This window comes from Perca flavescens, chromosome 15 (assembly GCF_004354835.1).
Source record: "Perca flavescens isolate YP-PL-M2 chromosome 15, PFLA_1.0, whole genome shotgun sequence".
In the NCBI taxonomy this organism is placed as follows: Eukaryota; Metazoa; Chordata; class Actinopteri; order Perciformes; family Percidae; genus Perca; species Perca flavescens.
This window is the reverse complement of record NC_041345.1, coordinates 16,665,089-16,687,818: the sequence shown is the minus strand read 5'-3', so window position 1 is coordinate 16,687,818 and position 22,730 is coordinate 16,665,089. Positions and strand designations below refer to the sequence as shown.

Genomic DNA, 22,730 nt, shown 5'->3' with positions numbered 1-22,730 from the left:
GTGTGTTGAAGCCTTTGCTTTTGCTTACCAGAGCTAAACTATGGGGGTTGTGTTGCTCACTTCAGGTGTCTGCAGGCGTCAAAAAGTAATTTGATAACATATTTACTTCAGCAAAGACATGATTCCTGAATTTATAAACTACACAAAATCATCATCCTATTTCTGATAATTGGAATTTTTGTTGCCATTTCTCTATTCCCCTACTCTGATTTGGCTGCTCTTGAAAGCTACATCAGTATATTTTAATAGAAATACTGAAATTGATAATATTCCCTTTCCAATTTACAGTAAAACTGACAAAGTTTAATGAGACTGGTTGGACTACTGGCAAAATGTTTCCAACAGTAGTATTGTAAAAGAGACTAAATTAAAGCTCAAACACAAATTTGCTGCATTGAGTAATTGCATTTCATTGTATTTTTACTGCAATTTTAGATGAGTTCATGTGTTCATCAACTTCAAATTGGTGAGTTGGCAATCTTAAAGGTTATTACATGGTTATTATTTGAACATTTAATAAAAGACAAACTAGTTTCTAACTAGGTTTCAACTGTTGGAAGGTCATTTTACTGATGCATTTACTGGTTCTTTTTGCCTAACCATTTCTTTTGGGTTTTTCTTGCTTCTTCTTACAGTGAAGCACTTAGGAGCTCCATTCTTTACACAACAGTTTCTATTATTAGTAACATGAAGACATGGTTAAAATGATAATTCATATCTTTTCCCACTGTTTAGACTAATTTCACCGTTTTGTTACTGCCAAAACTGATCTGATTTCTCTTGAGACCTTACATCAAATACAGCACGGAGAAATGTGACTTGAGCTTGGAGGTCAGATGGATGACAACTGCAGACGTTGCCCACGCAAGTCTGATCTCTTGAAACATAAAGAATCCTTTTAAGTTTAACACCATAGCAACACTTCTGCTTCTGCTTACCTGCTCTACCCACACATGACTCAGCCCCTCTATAATCCACAAAAGTAATCCTTCCTGTGATGTTAGAGTAATATGAAAACACTCCATGATGCTATAAAATTGTCAAAGAGCTAATGTGAAAAAGTTCCAGTTCCTGGTAGTGATTGTTCTATTTAATGTTTAAAGCTACATTGTGTAAGAATTTCTCCCATCCAGCGGTGAAATTATATATGACAACCAACTGAATATTACTTTCTAGCCCTTCCTCGTATGGTGGCCAAACCCAAAATTAGTTCTCTCCATCGTTTACACGGAGCTGTTCTAGCCACTCCAATATTAACTTTGGTCTTGTTGCTTTGCCTGTTGCGTTGTCGTTTTAATTCTCTTTTTCGCTTCCCTGGCAAGTAATCTCCCCCTGGCATTCGTCACGGTGCCATTAGGTGTAAAAGGGCGAAAGGCGGAGGTATGTCCCTCTTTGGCTAATGTAGTTTAAAGATGGAGGCACTACATGTTGAGCGAGTCTGTATTCTGAATGATTCTGAATGTCAGATTCTATGCTTACGAGAATACTTTGATTAATATGAATGAGTACATATTTGTGAAAGAACAAAGGGGTTTTGCTAAGAATCAACTCAAAAAATTACACAATGTAGGTTTAACTTAAATTATATCAGCAACCATTGATTTGACATGCTAGAACCTGACTCCTGTTCTCTTGTGATAACAAATGAACCTACAGATGCAAAAACAGTTTTTTTTTAAATTGTAAACATGGGATAACTGTTCACCAATCAAGGAGATTATTAAGAGACAATTGATGAAAATTGAGAAAAAATAAGTTTTCTCATACCTCACTATTTGCTAATGACAAGAAACTGTTGGATAAGCTGTTAAACTGTTTATTTATGTGAGACTTGAAGTTACCCAATGAAACAGATTTTGCCAGCAAGTGTAGCAAAGCACTGGATGAAAAATAAATAAATGAAATAAGATTGATAATAATGGCAATAAGCCTGCTTGTTGATCTCCCTCAAGGCTATGCTAACTCTTGTCAAACGACACATGGATTATTCATAACTACGGTTCCATCATTAGAAATCTCTAATTAATTGTTGAAGAGCTCCAGGGCCTGAACTCACTTTTAGCTGGAGCAAAGTTAACATTTTTCTACTCTTTCCTGGTGATGAAGTGTTGCGAAAATGAGTTACATAAATTGTTGCCATTTGCCTTTGGTGATTGTAAAGCCATTTTGTTGGAGGTATTCAGAAGAGACTTCTAATATGCAATATTCCCAGAAAATGCACTGTAACAGTAATGCTAAACACTGGCTTTATTGTGATGGGAGTTTTCCACCCTCTCATCAAACAAACAACATTGATTGTGACAACTATGCAAAATCTTGATTCATATTCAACTGCAACTTTAATAATATTAATATTAATTATTCCTACAGCATCTGCATGTGGCAACTACATTTTAGTTAAGATGTGTTTAAGGAGGGTAACTAACCCTTCAGTTCAAGCTCAAAGATTATCGTCACAAGTAAAAAAGGCCAACATGAATTGCTAGTCTGTAAAAGGACACAATCGTTGGTCTGCAGTCTTATGGCGTTTTCCCATTACATGGTACCTGCTCGACTCGCCTCGACTCTACTCGGCTTTTTTGGTTTTCCATTATGAAAAAAAGTCCCTATACCTGCTAACAGGTACTTTTTTTAGTACCACCTCCATCAAGGTTCCAAGCGAGCTGAGGCGATACCAAAAGGGGACGTGGAAATCTGCAGACTACTGATTGGTCAGAGAGAATCCTCACTAATCACTGCATCATCAATGCTAGCGACGGACGGGGGTGTCCTGAACAAACCCACCATTTTTAAATAGTTTAGCCAGTGGTGTCTTTTGAAACAAAATGTTTCTTGCTGAGAGTCAAAAACAACACACCTTCGACGTTCTGTGTGTGTGTCACGTTAGGTCACAGCAGTTTCCTGCAGCATCGCTATGACGACCAGCCACGCTCGCCTCAGGCATGAGGCGGTACTAAATCTGGTACTATCAGTGGGTAAGCGCCATTAAAGTTCTTTCATTCAGTCATTCATTCATTCATTCAACCTTTATTTATACTTGAGAGATCATTGAGGGGTGACTCAATGACATCAAGTCAAATACAAAGACCAACAAAAACAAAACCACAAAGAAGTACAGAGAAGAGGCAATGCCATTGTAATGTAAGGTGACTTCAGGTGTTTTGAAAGGCACCTCCAAATAAAATGTATTGTTATTATTATTATTATTATTATTATTATTATTATTATTATTATTATTATTATTATTATTATTATAAAAAGCCATTAAAAACTTTCTGATTAGGAAAAACAAGTGATAAATACATTAGGATAATTAAAATGTAAACAAAATTGTTATGTAAGAAGCCTTACATTATTTAAATGTTTTACTTTTACTTACATTATTGCAATTAGGGTAATGTAATAGGTAATTAAAATACAGATTTGTAAAACAAAATACATTTGAAGGTGTAACACCACCATCCTATAACTTCCACACTCTGTGGACTGGGGTGAAGTCTTTAACTTTTTCACAATGCAGATCCAAAGCTTCTTCAGGATTGTTTCATCAGTCTGGCTAAAATAAGCTCTTTTTGCACAGCACAGATGTTGCAGTAACTTGTCAAAATGTCTGCTTTGTTGTTGCTCTTTCATGTTTTTGGCTCACTGCACTAGCTAACTTCACAAATCTGAGTGCCAGCAACAGGTAACTGTTCAAAAGCCTGAAGTGAAGTATATCATGATAACGTCTGTCATGTAATTTCTTACAAAAGGACTGAAATTCACTCAGTTGGCCCAACCCAGCTGCTAGTGTCAGGCCAAACGTTTGTGAACCAAATGTAATGAGTCAGTACCTCTTATGAAGGAATGTCTGGTATTCCAAATGGTCAAAGGGATAAAATCCTATGACACTCCACTCAAACTGTATTCTTTTGGTATGAAACACTGACCTCATTGAAAGATTCCTTTTTAAAGTTTAGCTTGGAATTGTGTCAGTTACAATCTGCATCAGTGTAGTTTCAAAGAAGAAAGATGTATTAAAACTCAATGGTGGCTGGAGGAATGTATTTCAGTGGTGGTTATGCCAAAGATATAGCAGACTTTCTGCTGATACAAACATATAACCTGTAACACTGAGACAATTGTGTGTCAATATAGGCCTAATAAATGTACACAGAAAGAACAGCTCATATTTTCCCTATAACCACAAAGATAAGATAATGACTGACAAATTTTGTTACTGAACTGAACAGAACATAACTAAACTCTTTTTTTTTTTCTTTCAGATGTCTACTTGCAATATTTAATTAAGCAAACATGACCAATTTCATGGCATTTTCCATGTGGGTTCATAACCTGTGTCACGACGGTGGTTAACAACTAGTTCAATCAACCCAGGCTTTCCCAATCCAGCAACGCGCGCGTTCACATAAAAGAGGCAGTGTTTGCACAGCATGACCAATCGCAAACATCTACAGAGCCGCATATTTTACATAAGAAGAGCAAACTATAATTCTAGAAAAATATGAAGAACACAGACACGGTTTTACAGGCAAAACGCTGTTATGCGTAAATCACAATGCTTATCAATATCACTTCCCCAGGCACAAGATCTGACCGTAATTACACTTTTGCTTTCCATAAACTGCCGTTTTATCAGATGCAACCCTGGCAGTAGTAAACCAAAGCATGTGTTGCCAAAGCATTGGCAACACAAGAAGCCGACAAATAGCCTATATGTAATTCCCTCCGCTGAAAATATATATTTTTCGTAAAAATACCCATCAGTGAATGTTAACGGGGTTATCGGCCTCTAAACGTTTTGACTTTTCTGAGCGCACCTCTCTCTGTCCGCGCACCAAGCTCCACCTGATCTTCTAAGAACGGTGATGCCATTATCAATCAAGTATTGACTGGTCAGGAGGCGGTGCTTTAACACCAGTTGATCTCTAATCTCCAACATATCCTGACCAGGTTAGGTGTTCAGCATAAATTACCATGGCGATTTAACCCGGTAACAAGTGATCCACCGTCGTCATACACAAAACCCTGGGTTGAATCTAAAGTTACCTCGTTAACGCCAAATCGTGCTTCGTAGTACAGGCCTCTGGTGTCGGCTCGATGTTGTGTTTGCCTCAACTCTCGATTCAGTTCACGTTCATGCGAAGGCTGTCACTCTCCCATCAAAACACTACAGGCAAGATTTAGGTGGAGAGGATCTACGCCCCGAGTCCTATCTCTTCATCACATAGAAGCAAGCTGCGTGTGCAACCTATTAATGAGTGTGTATGTGGTGTTGGACGTTCAGCTTGATTGCCCTAAATTTGCGAGACCAGGCTTTCCTTGGCTCGGTAGTTCAGTTGCCAGCAACCTCCACAAAGGAAAGTATCTATTTGCATTGCAGTCGTAGCTTTCAGATAATTTTTTAGCAGAAAATGCATGGCAAGCTACTCATTGAACGCTCAATTTTGATTATGGAAGGAAAATTATCTATAAATAAAATGAATTAATAAAAATGTGTAAATTATGATGTATAGCAGGAGGGGCAGCGCCTTGGCGCCCTCTATGTGCCAGCCACCACTGTGAACTGAAACTTTGAATCCACTTTACCATTGTCCATCCATTTGACCTTACATTGTTGAATCTGGCTCAATTTTTGTCGCGACACAACGATCCGGTGGATTACCAGTACTTTGTGATGTCAATGCCATATTTCTAACGTTGACTCATGATCGTTGAGCAGTGTTTTGGAGTCTGAGAAGCTTTTAAGACTGGACTTCCTGGATCATATTTCTTGTCTGACCAGTACCTCAAACAACACTTCCCACCAATGCAGACCGTTGCGTTGTTTTAAAGCAGGGTTGCTTTCGGCCTGAACGCCTACTCGCTGTTCTTCTTGACTGCCCAGTGTCTTTTTGGTTTGTTGGCCAATTTGTGTTGGTAGCAAAAACTGCCCATTTCACCCAAAATTGTACCCAGGAACCAATACAATAATAAATTACGAAGTAGAAACGTGTAAAATACAATACGAATAGCATTATCTTAGTTTCCCCACACTGTGTATGTAATTCTGTCAACTCTAATTAAACACTGATTTACTGAGGTAAATGTTCTCCATGTGGGGTTTAAAGTTTTAACTCATCAGTGCCTGTTGAGTGCAAAAATATCCACATGACAACAGAATGGATTGGATTGCTTTTTTGTCTCCTTCATGGATTGAGGGCTATTGATTTAAATTATTTTCCTTTTTAGAAAATAGCGAGCAACCATTATTGCCTGAAGTGGAATCTTAACCATTCTCTTTAAGTTTATTTCTTATACTGTGGCAGTATTCATTTGAATAATTTAATAACAAATATGCCTTTCAGTGGAAACTGGAAAGCAAATTAGAATGTGAGAAGGATACTACCAAGGGGCAGATAAGGACAGCCAAAGTCAAACACAATGTTTCTCTTCAGTGAGCACATTAAACTGGCATAATTTTGCTCTTTGTGCCTGACGAGCCCTGGACACTGGCTACACTTGCAGAAACACAGCCTTTAACATTTGAGGCTTTGCTGGGAGTCTTTTCAAAAAAGATTGTAAACCAAAGCAAACACCCCAGAGGTACGCACCTCTCTGACTTCATCAGGCACTACCCTCTCACTCTTTACACCTTCAAAACACACATACGCACACATGCAATGCTCTGATGCCTTTGTGAATGATGGCTCTGAATTGATCCTGCCATGTTGTTGATTGAGTGGAGCCCTGGGGGGGAATTAAAAACAAGACTAGATTGAAACCTAGTAAATGGCTTGACCGTGTATGTGTCAGTGGTGTCTATAATGTGAATTGCTGAATATTAAAAGTTAATTTGTAGTGGTCCAAGTATTTGTTTGTTGTGTAATGAGTACATGAAGCACATCACATAACCTGGTTAAGCTATTAAGTTATTTTTTAGACAAATAACTGAGGACTGCTTTAATGTAAAGGAGAGCTATTTACTCATTTTCAGGAAAATACTTGTATTTTGTTTATATGCTTTAATGAAAAAAAACCCCGCATTTACACACATACTGCCCATGGCTGCTGTATTTATCCTCTGTTGGAGTGCCTGTCTCTTTAAAGGCTCTGACACACCAGAATAAAAACAATAAATAAAAAAACAATAAAAATGTTCCTTCTAGTATTCCTAATTTCCCTGAGGAGGTAAAACAAAGAATTTGTTGACAAGTGGAAAACACCCAGGCCAGATTAATGTAACACAGTCAAAGTTCTCGGCATGTGGCAGACTGGGTAACATATTGCGGTAACAAAGACTAGTAATGTGATGGACAGGCAATTAGCCGCTGTTCTCCATTTTTCTCTGTGACCTTTTCTCAGGTGTGTTTAATGTATCTGTGTGCCTCCTGCTGTTCTAAATAATGCCAAGGCAGAATCACAGACCTGCCACTATACCTGCACTCAGTCTTCACAAAAAGCCACCCAGTCATCAAACACAGAGACCCAGATTGATGAATGAATTTAGGGTGGTCTGCCTACAAAGACATTGCCATGTCACTGTAAAATATTGTGCCCATTATGTCTCATGAAAAACAATACCCAAATGGACATGTTTTCATCAAACAACAAACACCAGCCAAATTTGAGATGAATACTGCTACTGAAATCTACCATGGTGGGCAAAATGTGAAAGGCGTAATAAAGGCTGGTATTTCAAAATGAGGATCTTCATTTCAAATTAGCATAAATGTCACATATTGAAGAAGTAAGCCTATTTCGGTTCATTTTTCTTCAGCATTTCTTTTTAAGTCAAGTCCTGACACCATTCTCAGTGTGTGTTAGCAGTCATCTCATTGGTGATAAATCATGCAAAATGACACACAACAGCAGCACTGAAACACCCACCACAACTACAAAAATGGGAACCAAGCACTAAAAAGGAGGTCCGTGCAAAAATGAAGAATGCTTGTTGAGACTGCTTGTAGATTACAGATTTAATTTCCCTTGCTCAGCCAAAAATATATTCACAAACGTTTTTCATTTAAGAATATTAAATGAGGTCCTGCAGCGACCCAAATGTTATGAACCTGCTGCAATGGCTCTCTATTGAGACCACATCTGTGATTAAAAGGTTTCTTTATCTGCTGACAAAACCTTCCTCAGTTGCTCTTCCATCATGCACAAAGACACCAGAGCTCCACAGACAAGCCTAACTGAGGCTGGAAAACTGAGTGCTGTAGAGGCTGATCTGAGCAGGAAAATTAAAAGGCCCCATTCTCACAGAAGCCACGAGTATTGTTTTATTCATTGATTGTTTTGAGGTTCAACTCATGCTTGTATTATCTACTTAATTGACCTGCATGATTCTGCTTTTTTTGTTCTGTTTACTGGGTGTTAAGTGAATTAACCACAGTGAATTATACATTTGAGTGTCAGAGGAGTAATTGCAATCAGTGATGGGCAAGTTACTGAAGATTAGTAATTAGTTACAGTTACTAGTTAGTTCTTTTAAAGGTAATTGAATTACTTTACCAATTACTGTATATCAAAAGTAATTAGTTACTAGGGAAAGTAACTTTTAAGTTACTTTTATGTCTGCTTTTTAAATGCAAATATGAACAGTACTAAACAGTCAAACAAAATAAACATAAATTTTAGACCTACTGTATTTATTGTAATCAACAGGGCAACAGGCCTTCAAATCAAGCAGTAAAACAAAAGTCCCTTTTAATACTTGAAACGAAATAACTGTCATTGAACAGTGCTGTTTTTTACCACATAAGGCTGAATGAAATAAAAGTGATTGGCCTAAAGTATACACAGCAATCAATTTATTCAGCTCTGCCTGGCTTATTGGCTGCACTGCAGTCTGTGTAAAGTCTAGCTTTGGCCTTTGCATTGAGTGGCGCCTTCAGCATCCGTAGGGCTGGGGTCTTTCGCTAATAGCTTTGTCGAAGCATGTTGCTTCAACAGGTGCTTCATAAGATTTGAATTACTAATCTTAGATGTGGAAAGGTTCTTTACACCTGCACATAATTGACAACTCACCATTACATTTTTGTCTTTAATTTCTACGAGCAAAAAGTAATTTCTGTCATATACGGTAGTTAGAATGCGCCTGTGCATATCCTGTGATATATACGGTAGTTAAAATGTGCCTGCACATATACTGTGATATATATACGGTAGCACCCAAAATGTGTGCTCACTTGTTACTTGTATAGGGCGTTCAGAGTAAAGAAGACTAAATGATAAACTGCCTCCTTCGTTATCATTTTACAATGTCCATACTTCCAGGAGAGAAAGCTCATTCTATCTGCACTATCGGCCATGCTGTGGTTTAATGCTCATTGTTCGATTGGTGTATCACTGCGCCACCATAAGGTCCTGCGACGTTAGATCAGAAGCAGCTAAAGTAGGCCTATCTGTCTTCTTGTCTGCAAGGGTTAATTTTTCACCAAAGAGAGTAACGCGAGTAACAAATTTATTTAAATTTCAGTAATTGTAATTGCGTTACTTGATGAAAAAAATATTTATTTACATGCTCGTTATCGCTAAAAGTAATGGAATTACAGTAACGCGTTACTTTGTACCACGTTATTCACAACACTGATAGTAATACATTTCTTTGTCAACCTTATTCCATACAACAGTCGCGATGTTCCAGGAAAGTGAAGAAAAGTTAGTTTGGTACATTCAGTGTTGTGCATGTGGTGTCTGTGTGTGACGCAGGTTACCTTCCCCCCAAACACGCCCCCAAACACGGACACACTTACATACATACAGATACGTCTCGCTTTATTAGATAGACGCTCCACACGTTTTATAGCCACTGTCACCCAACAATCCTTTAAATAAAATACTTAACCATTATGTTGTTAAATCAAAATTTCTAGTCGATATTTTCTACTTCTGACTTAGCCCCACCCCCACCCTCCTCCCGATGCAAGTTGTGGAGAGTTTGCAGCAGTGTACACATTCTCACAAGCAGTTTTTTTTTTTTTTTCAACCACAGACAGATGTACTCTATTGTTTGCATACTGTTTGTCCAGGAGGCCTTGAGTGTCCTGTTATCACTGGAGTTTGAAGGTGTGGAGTAAATACTCAGGGAGAGTGTAGAAAACAAATGGATGCCATTTGAGTCCAGTTCCTGAGGCTTCAAGGAAAAAATAACCCTTCCCCATTAGGCCTATCATCTGTGAAAATACGTTGGATGTACTTTTTAATAACCTGTATTTTTCTTCACAGCTAAACCATTTTCATCCATAAAGTGTACTGAAGTTTCAAATATGTTTCAGCGTACATTTAATAATTCAATTAGGAATTATATTCTGCACATCATGCTGCTGAATATCAATATTAGTTTGAAATATACAGTATAAGAGTGCAAGACTGCTATGAATGCCTTCTGGCCGTGCTGGTCTAATGAGGTGCTGCATCACAGACCAGGCAGATAATCAGTGGCACAAATTAACAACGTTATTTGAATTAATCAGGTGATACATTTGTGTGAAAATTTAAACAACACTAAAGGGCACGCTACTTATGTTTCATTTACATGCACGTGTCAAGAAGCAGTTGAAACTGATTACCGTTAATGAACTCATCAACCAAATATGCTCAACTATTTAGACGGTGTTGGTGAAACCCATCAATATCTCCTGACTCTGATGACATTAATTCCATCTTGTATTAACTATTATATTTTCCTAATTGGCCAAGTCTGGCTCTCAGTCTGCACAGAAACATGCATGGACATAGATAAACTAAGTTAGGACCTAATGGAGGTTGTTAGTAATGATTAATGATCACAAATACAAGATGGAGGACCAAATACTGCCGCTTAATGTGTGAGAACAATAAAAATGTGAAGCACTTAATATCTTAAGTACCTCTGGGATGAGAACAATTTGTTTAAAGCAAGTCTTCTTTCCTGCTAAGTATTTACATATTCTTGCTGAAAAGGTGAAGATAGGGTTTTTCCACTCTATATAAAGGTTGCAGAGGAGACTAACAAGGATGTTTTTAAGTGTAATAAACAAACACAGACAAGCAAAGCATACAGCCATTGCTGATCGGGAATACTGAGATCTAAAGGTACTGCTCATAGAACATATTGCATTTTGCAACCAAAGGACTACGTTTCACTTTCAACATGAGGCAAGTAATAATGTTGTTCCCACCTCCACTCAGGTGTATGGATATATTTTACCCTTCCTTTTGGTATGGATATTTCACAAATTTATTCAGACAAATAGTTATACTAATGTTAACTGCATGGAAATGGAGAGCTTGAAAAATGTTTACACTGAATAGACTAGAATAGAACTATACTATAGTATATACTATGTATACTATATAGTATACTATATATACTATAGTCACTATACACATGTATAACAAGATTAAAAGCAACTCCTTTTTCCAGTGCCAACGTACGTAAAAGAAATGTAACAACATGGAATAAAATAAGTAGTGCACAGTTTTAAGACGCTATATACATATATAAAAAATAAAAAGATAAGTATGGTTTTATATACAGTGTGATATACAGTGTGGAGTAATGATATTGCACAGTATACAGATATTGCACATTAATGAAATTGCACAGTATTTGTTGTTCTCAGGAATGAATCTCAAAGAACTACACTTCCCAGAGTGCACCAGCAGCAAGCTGGCTGCTTGTCACCTGATCAGTTATCGTCACTGATTTGGAGCACCTGCGAAGACATGGAGGTTCTCGGTCATTCAGACAAACAAACTTCAGAGAGAAGACGCTCCAAGTTCACTCATAGGTTCGGTCCAAAGACGCCAATGGCCAGTGAAATGTTTTATTTACTTTCACGGTGTTTGAAATACTGCTTACTATGTTTGAGTTATGTTTAACTGCTGTGTAGATTGGTTAAGGAACACATTGCAGCATTGACTTCATTGATTTTGTGGTAAATGGGTTTGTGCTAAAATATTTCAGTTTGAGAAAGTAAAAGTATAGGATACAAAAGGATAGTCCAAAGTTAAAAAAATTTAAAATTCAGTTAAATGTTAAAACTTTGCTAACAAATTTGGAAATCCATGAAATTATCTTTTCTTTATTCCAAGTTAAAAGGCTTAAGTGGTTAATTCATTTAAGTTATTTAGAATGTTTAATTAAATGTTTAGACTCATTTAAGTTCATTAAAAATGTTTAATTAAAATGTTTAATTAAAATGGTAACTTTTGTTCTCTGTCTTTAAAGGTTTACAACCTAACTTACTGAACAGACCAATCAACTGACAAAGCAAAATAAAAGTAATTAAGTCGGAAGTCTGAGTTGTCCCTGTGTCCTTCATATTCAATATTATCGAAAGTATTTAATATTAAATCTTGCACAGTAGATCCACAGGTGGATAGAAGAAAGTCCGGGGGTTGGGGGGTTAGACTGTGAAGTCAGTGCATGTGAGTTCAAAGTGGTTTTGGCTTTCGGAAAAACTGTTCTTTAATCGGTTAGTCCTTGTTCTGATGCACCTGTAGCGCCTCCCTGAGAGCAACAGGTCAAACAGATCTGTCCTTGGTGATGTTTTCTGCTCTAGGCAGCGGGAGGTGGAAATGTCCATCAGGGAGGGGAGAGGGCAGCCAATGATCTTCTGTGCTGCCTTTACTACTCTCTGAAGCCTCTCCCTGTCTGCCACGCTGCAGCTGCTGTACCATAGGCCTACTGTGATACAGTACGTCAGCAGGCTCTCGATGGACGAGGGGTAGAAGGTCGGCAGCAGGTTGGAGTCCAGGTTGTGCTTCTTGAGGACCCTCAGGAAGTGTAGCTGCTGTTGAGCCTTCTTGGGGACCGCTGAGATGTCAGCGGAGATAAGGACGCCGAGAAACCGGAAGGTGTAGACCCTCTCCACACACTCGCTGCTGATGTACAGGGGTGCTAGGTCGGTGCTGTTCTTCCTGAAGTTGACAATGATCTCCTTGGTTTTCTTGGTGTTCAGAGCCAGGTTGTTCTCTGAACACCAGCCTGCCAAGTTCAGGACCTCCTCTCTGTAGGCTGCCTCGTCTCCCTTTGGGATGAGTCCGGACACTGTGGTGTCATCAGCAAACTTGAAGAGGAGGTGGTTGTTGTGGGCCGGACTGCAGTCGTGGGTGTAGAGACAGTACAGGAGGGGGCTCAGCACACCGCCCTGTGGGGAGCCGGTGCTCAGTGTGCGAGTGGAGGAGAGGTGGGGGCTGAGAAAGTCCTCTTATGCAGGCACATGTGAGAGGGGGGAGGCCGAGAGTGACCAGTTTGGTAATGAGAATGTTCAGAATGATTGTATTGAAAGCTGAGCTGTAATCTACAAAGATATATGATTAGTAATTATTGTGTTGGCCTATACATTCTTTTTTGAAACATCAAATCAACATTTTTTTTCCCCCAACAGGGTCCGTTTTGTTTTTTACTAGCCATTTCCACATCTGCATTACTAATTACACCACAAAGCTATGTAATAAAGACCATAGACACATTGGACAATTAAATTACTATGAATGTGATGCTTACACATACATATAGATCCCTTCCCGTCCTTTCTAGTTAAGGTTTAAGCAGTTCTTTTAAACTGCTTCTGTAGCTGTATGATCATTAACGTCATTATTCAGTCATTATTTAACATGCCAATTTTATTAATGTTTTACCACGAGTTGCTGCTATTTCAATAATTGTGTTTTATCTTAACCTTTCCTTGTTTTGTTATTTTACTTTCAGGGAGTCTATTGTAACTGTATCTGGCCAGGGACTGCATGTGAAAACAGCCCTTTGGATATGCACTGTCCCTGTCAAAGTATATCAGTCCAACATGTTGTAACGACCTCGGACACAAAACTGGTGGCATCAAATGCACGACTCAAAAGCAGTAGTGAACAACACTCACAATGAGGATCAAAGTCCAAACAAAGAAAAACAGTCACATGGAGGATCAAACAATTATCACAGAACTTCAATCAAAACCTGATAACATTAACCCTTGTTTTGTCCTTCGGGTCACCGGGACCCAAAGGACAACACAAGGGTTAAAATCTTGGCTGGGACGTTTGACGAGACCATCGTACAGACTGAACAAGATGAACTGGCAACAAGACAAAGGAAGACAAGGACTATTTATACATGAGGTAGGGGAAAACGGGTGAAACCAATCAGGGGAGGGGTAGACAATCACAATGGCGGGAAATTCACACAAAGGGAGGAAGTCAGGGTCTGAAACAAGAGGGAAAAGGTGAATACAAAATAAAACAGGAAGTGCACAATGAGACTAGACATGAGTGACTTTAACTTAACATAAAGTGCTCATGACAACAAAGGACTAAACATGAACAAGAATAAAATTAACATACCTTGACGAGACACAACACGTATTTAGTAACAGATATTGCTGGTGCGATAGCTTTTAGCTGGAAGTTATGTTATTTGACAGGTAGCCTAATTGGATTAAAGGTTACCTCAGCATGCTATGTTGGTTTCTTCCAAAGTATTAACTTTATTACACCTTGAGGTATTAATGGCTGCCTCTGCATCAGCTTTGGGAGACGTTTTTACAAGCTGGCTAATGGTTTGTCCACTGCCATAAAGCAAGTAGAGCAAATGATTTTCAAATAGACATTTCTTTGACTTTTGCATGCTACAGATGGACATTAACATTGCAAAGGCACTTCAATCAGCCATGATACATTTTATTATATAATTAGTTACATGGAATTATTGTCTTGTTCTTATGTCTCTACTTTTGTGTGATATGGTTTGAGAAGCCTGGAGTCAATTCACAAAGCATTCAAACATGAAGCCAAAAACCTTTACTGTCTAAAAGATGTTCCAGTCATGATTTAATGTGTGCATTTCTGGAACACTGTGAAGAGCAGAGATGAGACAGGGTGAGATGCGTCTTTGTTGCTTCTCTGATTTCTGTTTTCCTCTCCAACATATTTGGATCTGCCTTCTGTCAGTCACAACTCATTCAAGCCAGCAGACAAAGAAAGAGATATAGAAACATGGTGCCTTAATATGGTTTGTGAAACATAAGAAATTAGTAACCTCTTTCATGGTGCAATATGCTGGAATGATACGGCTTTGTTGTGTGCTTTTTGGGCTTATTCTGATTTCAGTTTGTTTGATGAAGGTAGCAGTGGTGGGATCTTAAACAAAAAAACTGACTACCAAACTCAAAAGAAATCATTAAGCCAACCCAAAACTACTGTTATTGGGTGGTCTGTGGGCAGAAAAGGTAAATCCCAGTCTATTGCGACTTTCAAACAAATGCCCTGAAAATGTAGTTTTTTTTTACCCTTGTCTTTGTCTGTATTTTATAAACAATTAATGGAAACTAATCCCAGGGGTTAATCCCCTGTGGCGTGATTGCAACTTTCAAATGTCATGGTAAAGACGCTTTTGAGCTCTATCTGTAATACAGCACAGCACTCTAGTGGCCACAAGGGTAATAATTGTCTGTGTGTATGTAGTATGTGTGTATGTCTGTGTGAACGTGAGAATGTGTGACTATGGAATATACTGAGGCATGAAGGTGCCCTTTTCCCCTCATCCACCTCTATGAGCTTCTCTAATTTAACAAAGCAGGTGTGAGGAAAATGTTTCAAATCCACTTGGCTAATGTTATCACTGATGGCCTAATATTGAGATAGTTATTATTCAAAAGGTGTAAAGAGACAAAAATGAGCCTGCATGATATGTATTCAGTGCATAGCAAAGAGACTTGATTAACAAACAAATGGAGCAAATTTGAATGTGAAGATGAAATGCAGGGTGGTGATGGGAGCTGCCTCATACAGCATATAAGATATTCTCATAGGGGATGACATTTTGACACAGAGGGTCTGTATGTGAGACAGACAGACCGACAAATAAAATGCTTGACTAGTCATACAAACACTTAGATTTGATGTCTTTGTAAAATTGAGAACCCTGAAGCACCGTCAACTCTTTTGGAAAAGTGTGACAGTCAACATTTCTTTGTCTCTGTGTGATGCCAACGCCTAACTTTTGGGATACAGCTGGCATTTGTAGAATGTTTATAGCCCAAAGAAAGCTCATGAAACATAATATCTTAAGGATGTCCTAAAAAAAACTGTTTAAAAGTGCATTGTGTTCCTAAATTTGACATGTCTGACATCCAAAGTACATGATGAGTACAAATCTATTTACATAGCCGACAACTAAAATTCAAAACCTGCCCTGCCCTTTGATATGCAAAGATTTTGATATCAAGGCCCTCCTGCATGTGCATTTACTGTAGCTTCAAGGCTACTATTGTAAACATGTCAGATGATTTGGAAAAGGTTAGGGTAAAAAGTCTTGTAGCCTTTGGGATGAAGCTGTCCCTGAGCCTGGTGGTACGGGGGTGATATACCCTGTTGGCCTTCTTCCTGCACTGCTGGGTGTAGAGGTCCTCTATGGATAGCAGCTCCGTCCTGGGGATATGCTGAGTAGTTTAACCATCCTCTGTAGGGCCTTTCGGTTGAGGGCGGTAATTCCCTATACAATTTAAGTGTATAAATGTTAAAGATGGACAGATATATTGATATTTGTTTTATTGTATGTAATGACTGTCTGTGAACATCCAGTACACATTTGGTGACATTCTGATAATTATTTTCTGAGACACGTGATAAGGCTGACCCTTTCACTATTTTCGGTTTTGGGGAGGATCCAAACATCAACCAAATACATTTTTTTGCAGTAAAATATTTTTACAACCATCCATTTAAAAAAATAGACATATTAAAGTTATGAAGGAACATGGTTGTGCTTTGTTTTAGGTGTATCTCAACTTTTAGAGGCCTTAGTTTCCCTACTAATATCTTCATATGAATCATAATGGATTGAACTACTCCTCAGTATTCCTGGAAAAAGGTCAAGGACTCTTGAACCCCTGAAACAGCCACTGTAACCATTAGTGTGAGTCTACTGTAATTCATGCAAAACAAGTGCTTAGTAATTCACAAAGAAATATTACATGGAATGTGTAATATGAAACTCATTACACATTTTATATAATTAAAAACCTACTTGTGACCCACTGGATAAACCTGGCATTAGCTATTTTTCTCCTTCCTGTTCCTGAACATCAGATGACATTTGAGAATTTGGCAATGTTCAACCAAAAGCAATTAGATGGAAAATGAAGGAAAGAAAACAGTATACAACATGTTAGAAACAGCTTCACAACACGTCTGTGTTTGCATGCCATATAGCTGATGTTAATGAATAACAAGGGCCATGAGGACATTAGACTTAAACTGATATGAACACAATATAGAACACAAATATGTCATGTAGCTGTTTTGGTGTGTTTTAAATTATGATGTCAAAAAAAATGTCAAGGGTCTGGGTTAATCTTTGTCTATTTGTATGTGGAAATATCTACATAGACTAAATAACATGTCTCATGTGATGGGAAATGCATATTCATGGTAAGGCATGTAATCATTGTCATAATTGCCTTTCAAAAACATTTTTGTGCATTGCTCGTTCACATGAACATGAACTGAAATATTGTATATTGATATTTGCATTACAATTGTGTTTAGATCAAAATCATCAGTCAAGGACACAGACGGTCAGCCAGAGAGTATAGGGAGCGGTCCAACCAATTTCATACCTACTGCTGCTTACTCAGAGTGCATAACAATTCCGCTGAGCCGGCTCTATTTGACATTGTGAGTGTGTCATGTTCATGGGGATGGCTCCTTTTGGATCAGCCTGATGCAGCACTCGCATACTTCAGTGGAGCCTCACATCCACCTGAAAAAAAATGTAATGCAAGCACTTTTACTAACAGTTCCTCCACTGCTAACCTCTCCTGGACTGTTGCAGATGTGACAGATGTAGTTGCCAATTTGTAGCCAAAATGGAAATGTCCTATACTAAACTGTCCTTGCAAAGTCTGTAGCATTTGAATGCAGTTCAAATAGCAGGTCAATACCACCATTGCTGGACTGAAAACTGGTTTTCAGTTGATTTTCTTCACACATGCTAAAAAAATAAATACTTCCATTTAATTTTTCAATCATAAAGGTCTTTGCACCACTTATGTCATAGTGCCAATATTTACATCTCTCCCTGCAAAAATAAATAAATAAGAATAAAAATGAAAAGCAGGACTTTAACTGCTCCTTAAATTAAAGCTCCATTGACAGTTAATTAAAATATCTTGCCTCTGTGGTTTCTTGCTTTGGAAGAGATGGTTTTGTTACTTAATATTGATTGAAATGTACCAGGGCGGAGGATCGGCTTAATTTTTAAACCTAAAGAAAGTCACTCCTGATAAGTTCAGTTCAATCATCCTCACTACATCAGTCATTTCTGGGAAAATCACTATGCAGATTGAGTATAATTATGCACTGTGAACAATGCTGGAACCTTGAATATTATTTTTTAGAAAAACAAAGAGAAACACAAAGTGCACTTAAGTCTGTTAATCTTCAAGTCTCTGGCAAACCTCAGGCAAAAACAGAAAATTCCAACCCTAATCTATTTTATTACTGTGGGTGAAGTGGTAGTGATCCTGCAAGGAAGGTTTAATGTGAGGCCAATGGCCAGGACAAAAAACAACTATAAAAAGATTATCAACAAATAGCTTATCCCTTAAGGGACAATTTCGCTGTTTATTTAACTTACCACAGACTATAATGCTATCTTTTGTTCTGAGACACTTTTTACCCACTCTGTTGCAGTTCCTTGTGGATTTGAAGATTTATTTTTTGTGCAGAAATTTCAAAATAGATCCTAATGAAAATATTAATGGTAACAGTTGTATGATTTTGGAAGGCCAACAAGTAACAAGTGGACACAATACATATCATCATGTATTAGCTTTTATTTAAAATATATAAAAAAAGGAATAGAAAATACTTCAGTATCATTTAGTAGCCTATGTTGGTTATGTATGGTTTTTCATTCAATTAGACATGCTATATGATGTTCCACATTATTAAAGCCTTTGCATAGAACTATAAATAATAATTGCCAAATCATGTAGCCTAGCAGATCTGTTAAATTAATCAAAACAGTAATAGCCTATCTATCAAAAACGATTTTATTCAACAGCCTTGCCTTCAGAGAAGCCTCATGGGGGCTGCAGTTGCTGGATCCTAACATAGTGTAACGTTATGAAAGTCTATTTTATCTTGTAATAATCTGAACCAGAATCAAATTATTTGCCAATTATGGTGACACATAAAACCCCAAATGTCTGGTTTCACCTTTTCATGATAAAAAAAATTATTGACCCATTTGGTTTTATGTCGGAAGTCAGGCGTGACTTCTGCCTACGTCATCACGCAGTGATAGCATACGCTCAACCAAACGAAGCACGTTTGTTTTTGGCGAATGAGTCCTACTGAAGTTGCTGAAAGTCAAGTGTCTCCGTGCAGAAGCTTTTACTCTGTGCACAAACAAAGAAACAGGGTAAGGATTTTTTATTTTACACAGACGCTGAAAAATCTGTTCATTGTAATGTCAACTGTGAAGAGTACAACTGAAGCTAACAGTAACGTTAGCTGTTTAGCTAACTGCATGTTAGCCTCTGCATGTCAATAAACAGTAAGCTAGCTAGCTACTTCCCTGTAGCCGAACAACACATACCCTATGCGGAGCTTTTCTTTCTCGACCCCGCTGAAAAGTAACACTATAATCGATCTTAAAATGTCTCTGCATGTGGTGGGATGTGGATTTTAGCGAGGACACTCAATTATCCAATACTTCTGTCGTTTGCTCTCTGAACGTTAACATTACTTAATGTTAGCACCTAACAATGTGCTGTATCAGAGTCTGAATATCCCAATATAACTTGTTTGAATAGTACGTTATTCATCTTTGAAGATTATTTCCACGTTTTTGCAAATAAGTGAGAGGTTTTATGAGTAAAGGGAACTTAATGTAGCGTTATTTAAAATCTGAAAATGCACACTAGACTTATCTGAAGGACGCTAACGTTACATAGAGGACTCACTATTAATCTTAGTTAGTTATCTAACTGGAGAGGCATTTCCTTTGCACTTATGCTCGTTAGGCGATATGACAAACTTATACCAATTAAATGTTATGACTAATCTTTAGTGTGATGACAGTAATGTTAATGATTTTGCGACCGTTATTTTAAAAGCAAAAATACCAAACATTTACTGTACCACCTTCTCTCATGTGTGGTTTTAATAATTGTCTTTGTCATATATGATAGTAAACTGATATGATGATACATTTGGGGATTTTGTTTGTCACCTTCAGCTCTAGGAAATTGTAACTGCTATTTTCTTCCACAGGATTACCAAAATGTCTTCTACTGAGCCCGTCATCAGATCGAGACAGACAGAGAAAGAAGTCAATGGAATTTCAACACAGGTCGTCTGTACAGAGTTCAGCAATTACATATTCATAGTTCTCACTCAGTATGGTAAAATGGGGACATTGATATCTGTCACACCTGACTCCAGATCTAATGATATCAGCACCCCAACATTCTCCACCAAAGTACTGCTGGGCAAAGACGAGGTACGCTGTGTGTTATGGACATGTTCACAGGACACAAGACTGACTTGTTGCAAGATAAGTTTGGTTCTGAAATGCTGTAGTTATTGGAAAGAAATTAGATGTGTGCAAGCAGAGTTCAGTGGTCTAATGTTTGCACAAGAAAACTTATTTTGGCTCTGCATTAGCATGTCATTTTCTAATTGACATGCAATGCCAGACACGTATCATCAATAGAGAACTGAATTATGATTGTTTTTTTTCCACTCTTCTGGTCATTTTAAATAAGACAATACTTTCTTGTAAAATGTGGGGTTTTAGAGTCAGGGAGGGATGCAGTGTTGAAGCATCGTCACACAGAACGAAGGAAGGATCATGATTGAATACTATTATGTAATTAAGAATTATGCCAACAGCCGAGTCTTCATCTCTGTTATTGTCAAGTTTACGGATTACACAGCAGCCAGATAACCTGCTACCAACCACATTAGGGGATTCATTAAAATAGAATAAAGTGATATAATAAGACATGAAAACACTGCTTACTTTGGGAAAACTTCACAAAAATAAATCTCTTTTCTCATGGTGTGTTTGGACTATAGCCCAATCAGTAATGCTGCATGGCAGTAGAGGCAAGACTTTTTACGACATATTCAATGGCAGCAGCACAGAATGTAATTAGAAAGGTCTTTTTTTTTCTGCCCAACTTGTTTACACTAAAATTATTTGAAAAGTGAATAGATATCTATAAAACCGTGTTGTAAGATATGGGAAGACAATTTGCTGGACAGTTAAAAAAAAAAAGTTTATAAAAGGTGAAAACTGGTTTGTGTGTAGAAAAGATTATTGATACGTAGGTGTGTGAGAAAAGTGCTACATGCATAGTTTCTTCATTTGAGTAATGAGGTTTACAGACCTTTGCACATGCAAGGATTGTAGAAGTCATTAATTTTCATTTCATTTTCTTCTGACATTAATGTGTTACATCGCAGCATTTTTGTGTGTAATTATCTCACACTTGATTTGTATTTCTATTTTCAGCCACTGACGCACGTTTGTGCCAAAAACCTGGCAACTTTTGTGTCGAAAGAAGCCGGCAACAGGCCTGTCTTACTGGGACTGGCGCTTAAGGATTCCTCCATAGATTCAATAAAACAAATGAAAGAGATCATAAAAAGTTGTCAAGTCTGGTAGAGGGTCAACATAATGGACATGAAGCTTAAAGGCTTGGGATAATACAGGCGTAAAGATGCTCCCAATGTCACATTTTTCTCCTGTGTATTTTTAAACTGAAATATTTTGAGTATTTTCTAAATGCCAATCTGTGATTTAAAAAAAAAAAAAGGCTTGTGCTGTGAGACAAAAATGTTTAAATAAAATTTGCATTCACTCTGATCTTTTTGATTAGTTGAAACAGTAAATAATGTCTTCTGAAAAACAATTTAGATTGTATCTGGTGCTTTCTGCAAGCCACTGCTCCTCAAAAACTGAAGAATGTGCAATAGCTTCAGTTTAATGTATTAACCTTACCTTTTTTGTTTGGTTGAATTTGTTTGAATTTATTTTTGTATGAAGATAATTAAGAAATAAAACAGCTCCCTTCTAAAACAAGTGTAACTCCTGTCATCAGCTCCTATGCTTTTTCTAATCAGCTCTGTCAATTACAGCTGTGTTACTTTGGTGAAAATGCAGTTAAAGAGTCATTTAAAGTAATTTTTTAACACATTTAAAAGCAAAGCATTCTGTGCTAGCAGTGTTTTTCTGCAGATCATGAAAAAAAACACTAAGCAGTGAGTTGCACTATTATTTCACATCCATTGGCTGTGATGAATATGGCTTTAATTGTTTAAAGTGTAATAAATGGATTTATAATATGTGGTCATTTGGAATTATTTGTGTTATTGGTTATGATATGGGCCCTAACTTTGTAAAGTTGATTTTATGTATTACTTGTTCTTGTAACATCCAGCTTTTAAAGCATGGATATAGTATAACCTACATATACTATTTATTCTGTGTTGAGGATTTTATTCAACGTTATGCTTGATTTTCTATTATTTCTGAGTTTGTGGTTGATTGTATTGGATTGCAGTAGCCCATTTATGCAAATAAATGGCAATACAAATAGTAGATATGCAATATTTTAATATAAGTCTTAGGCTAAAACCTTTTTTTTTCAATCTATTGAAAAAGCGTTTACATTTACAAACAATGCAGTCTTGCTCAACATAATCATACAGAAAAAAAGTAAATACAAATAAATATAATTGGGATAAAT

At 37.5% G+C, this 22,730-nt stretch overlaps 1 protein-coding gene across 1 annotated transcript; it reads left to right on the top strand.

Annotated features, from left to right (window-relative positions):
* Positions 1 to 19,243: 19,243 nt before the first annotated feature.
* psmg3 (proteasome (prosome, macropain) assembly chaperone 3) lies at positions 19,244 to 22,063 on the top strand. The gene is made up of 3 exons (XM_028599856.1): positions 19,244 to 19,393; positions 20,248 to 20,476; positions 21,494 to 22,063. The coding sequence occupies exons 2-3, from the start codon at positions 20,258 to 20,260 to the stop codon at positions 21,644 to 21,646; spliced, it is 372 nt and encodes a 123-aa protein (XP_028455657.1). The 5' UTR covers positions 19,244 to 19,393; positions 20,248 to 20,257; the 3' UTR covers positions 21,647 to 22,063.
* Positions 22,064 to 22,730: the final 667 nt, after the last annotated feature.

Coding starts and splice junctions, on each gene's coding strand:
- psmg3 (XM_028599856.1), top strand. CDS start 20,258: ATGTCTTCTACTGAGCCCGTCATCAGATCGAGACAGACAGAGAAAGAA. Junction 20,477..21,493: donor TACTGCTGGGCAAAGACGAG/GTACGCTGTGTG, acceptor TTCTATTTTCAG/CCACTGACGCACGTTTGTGC.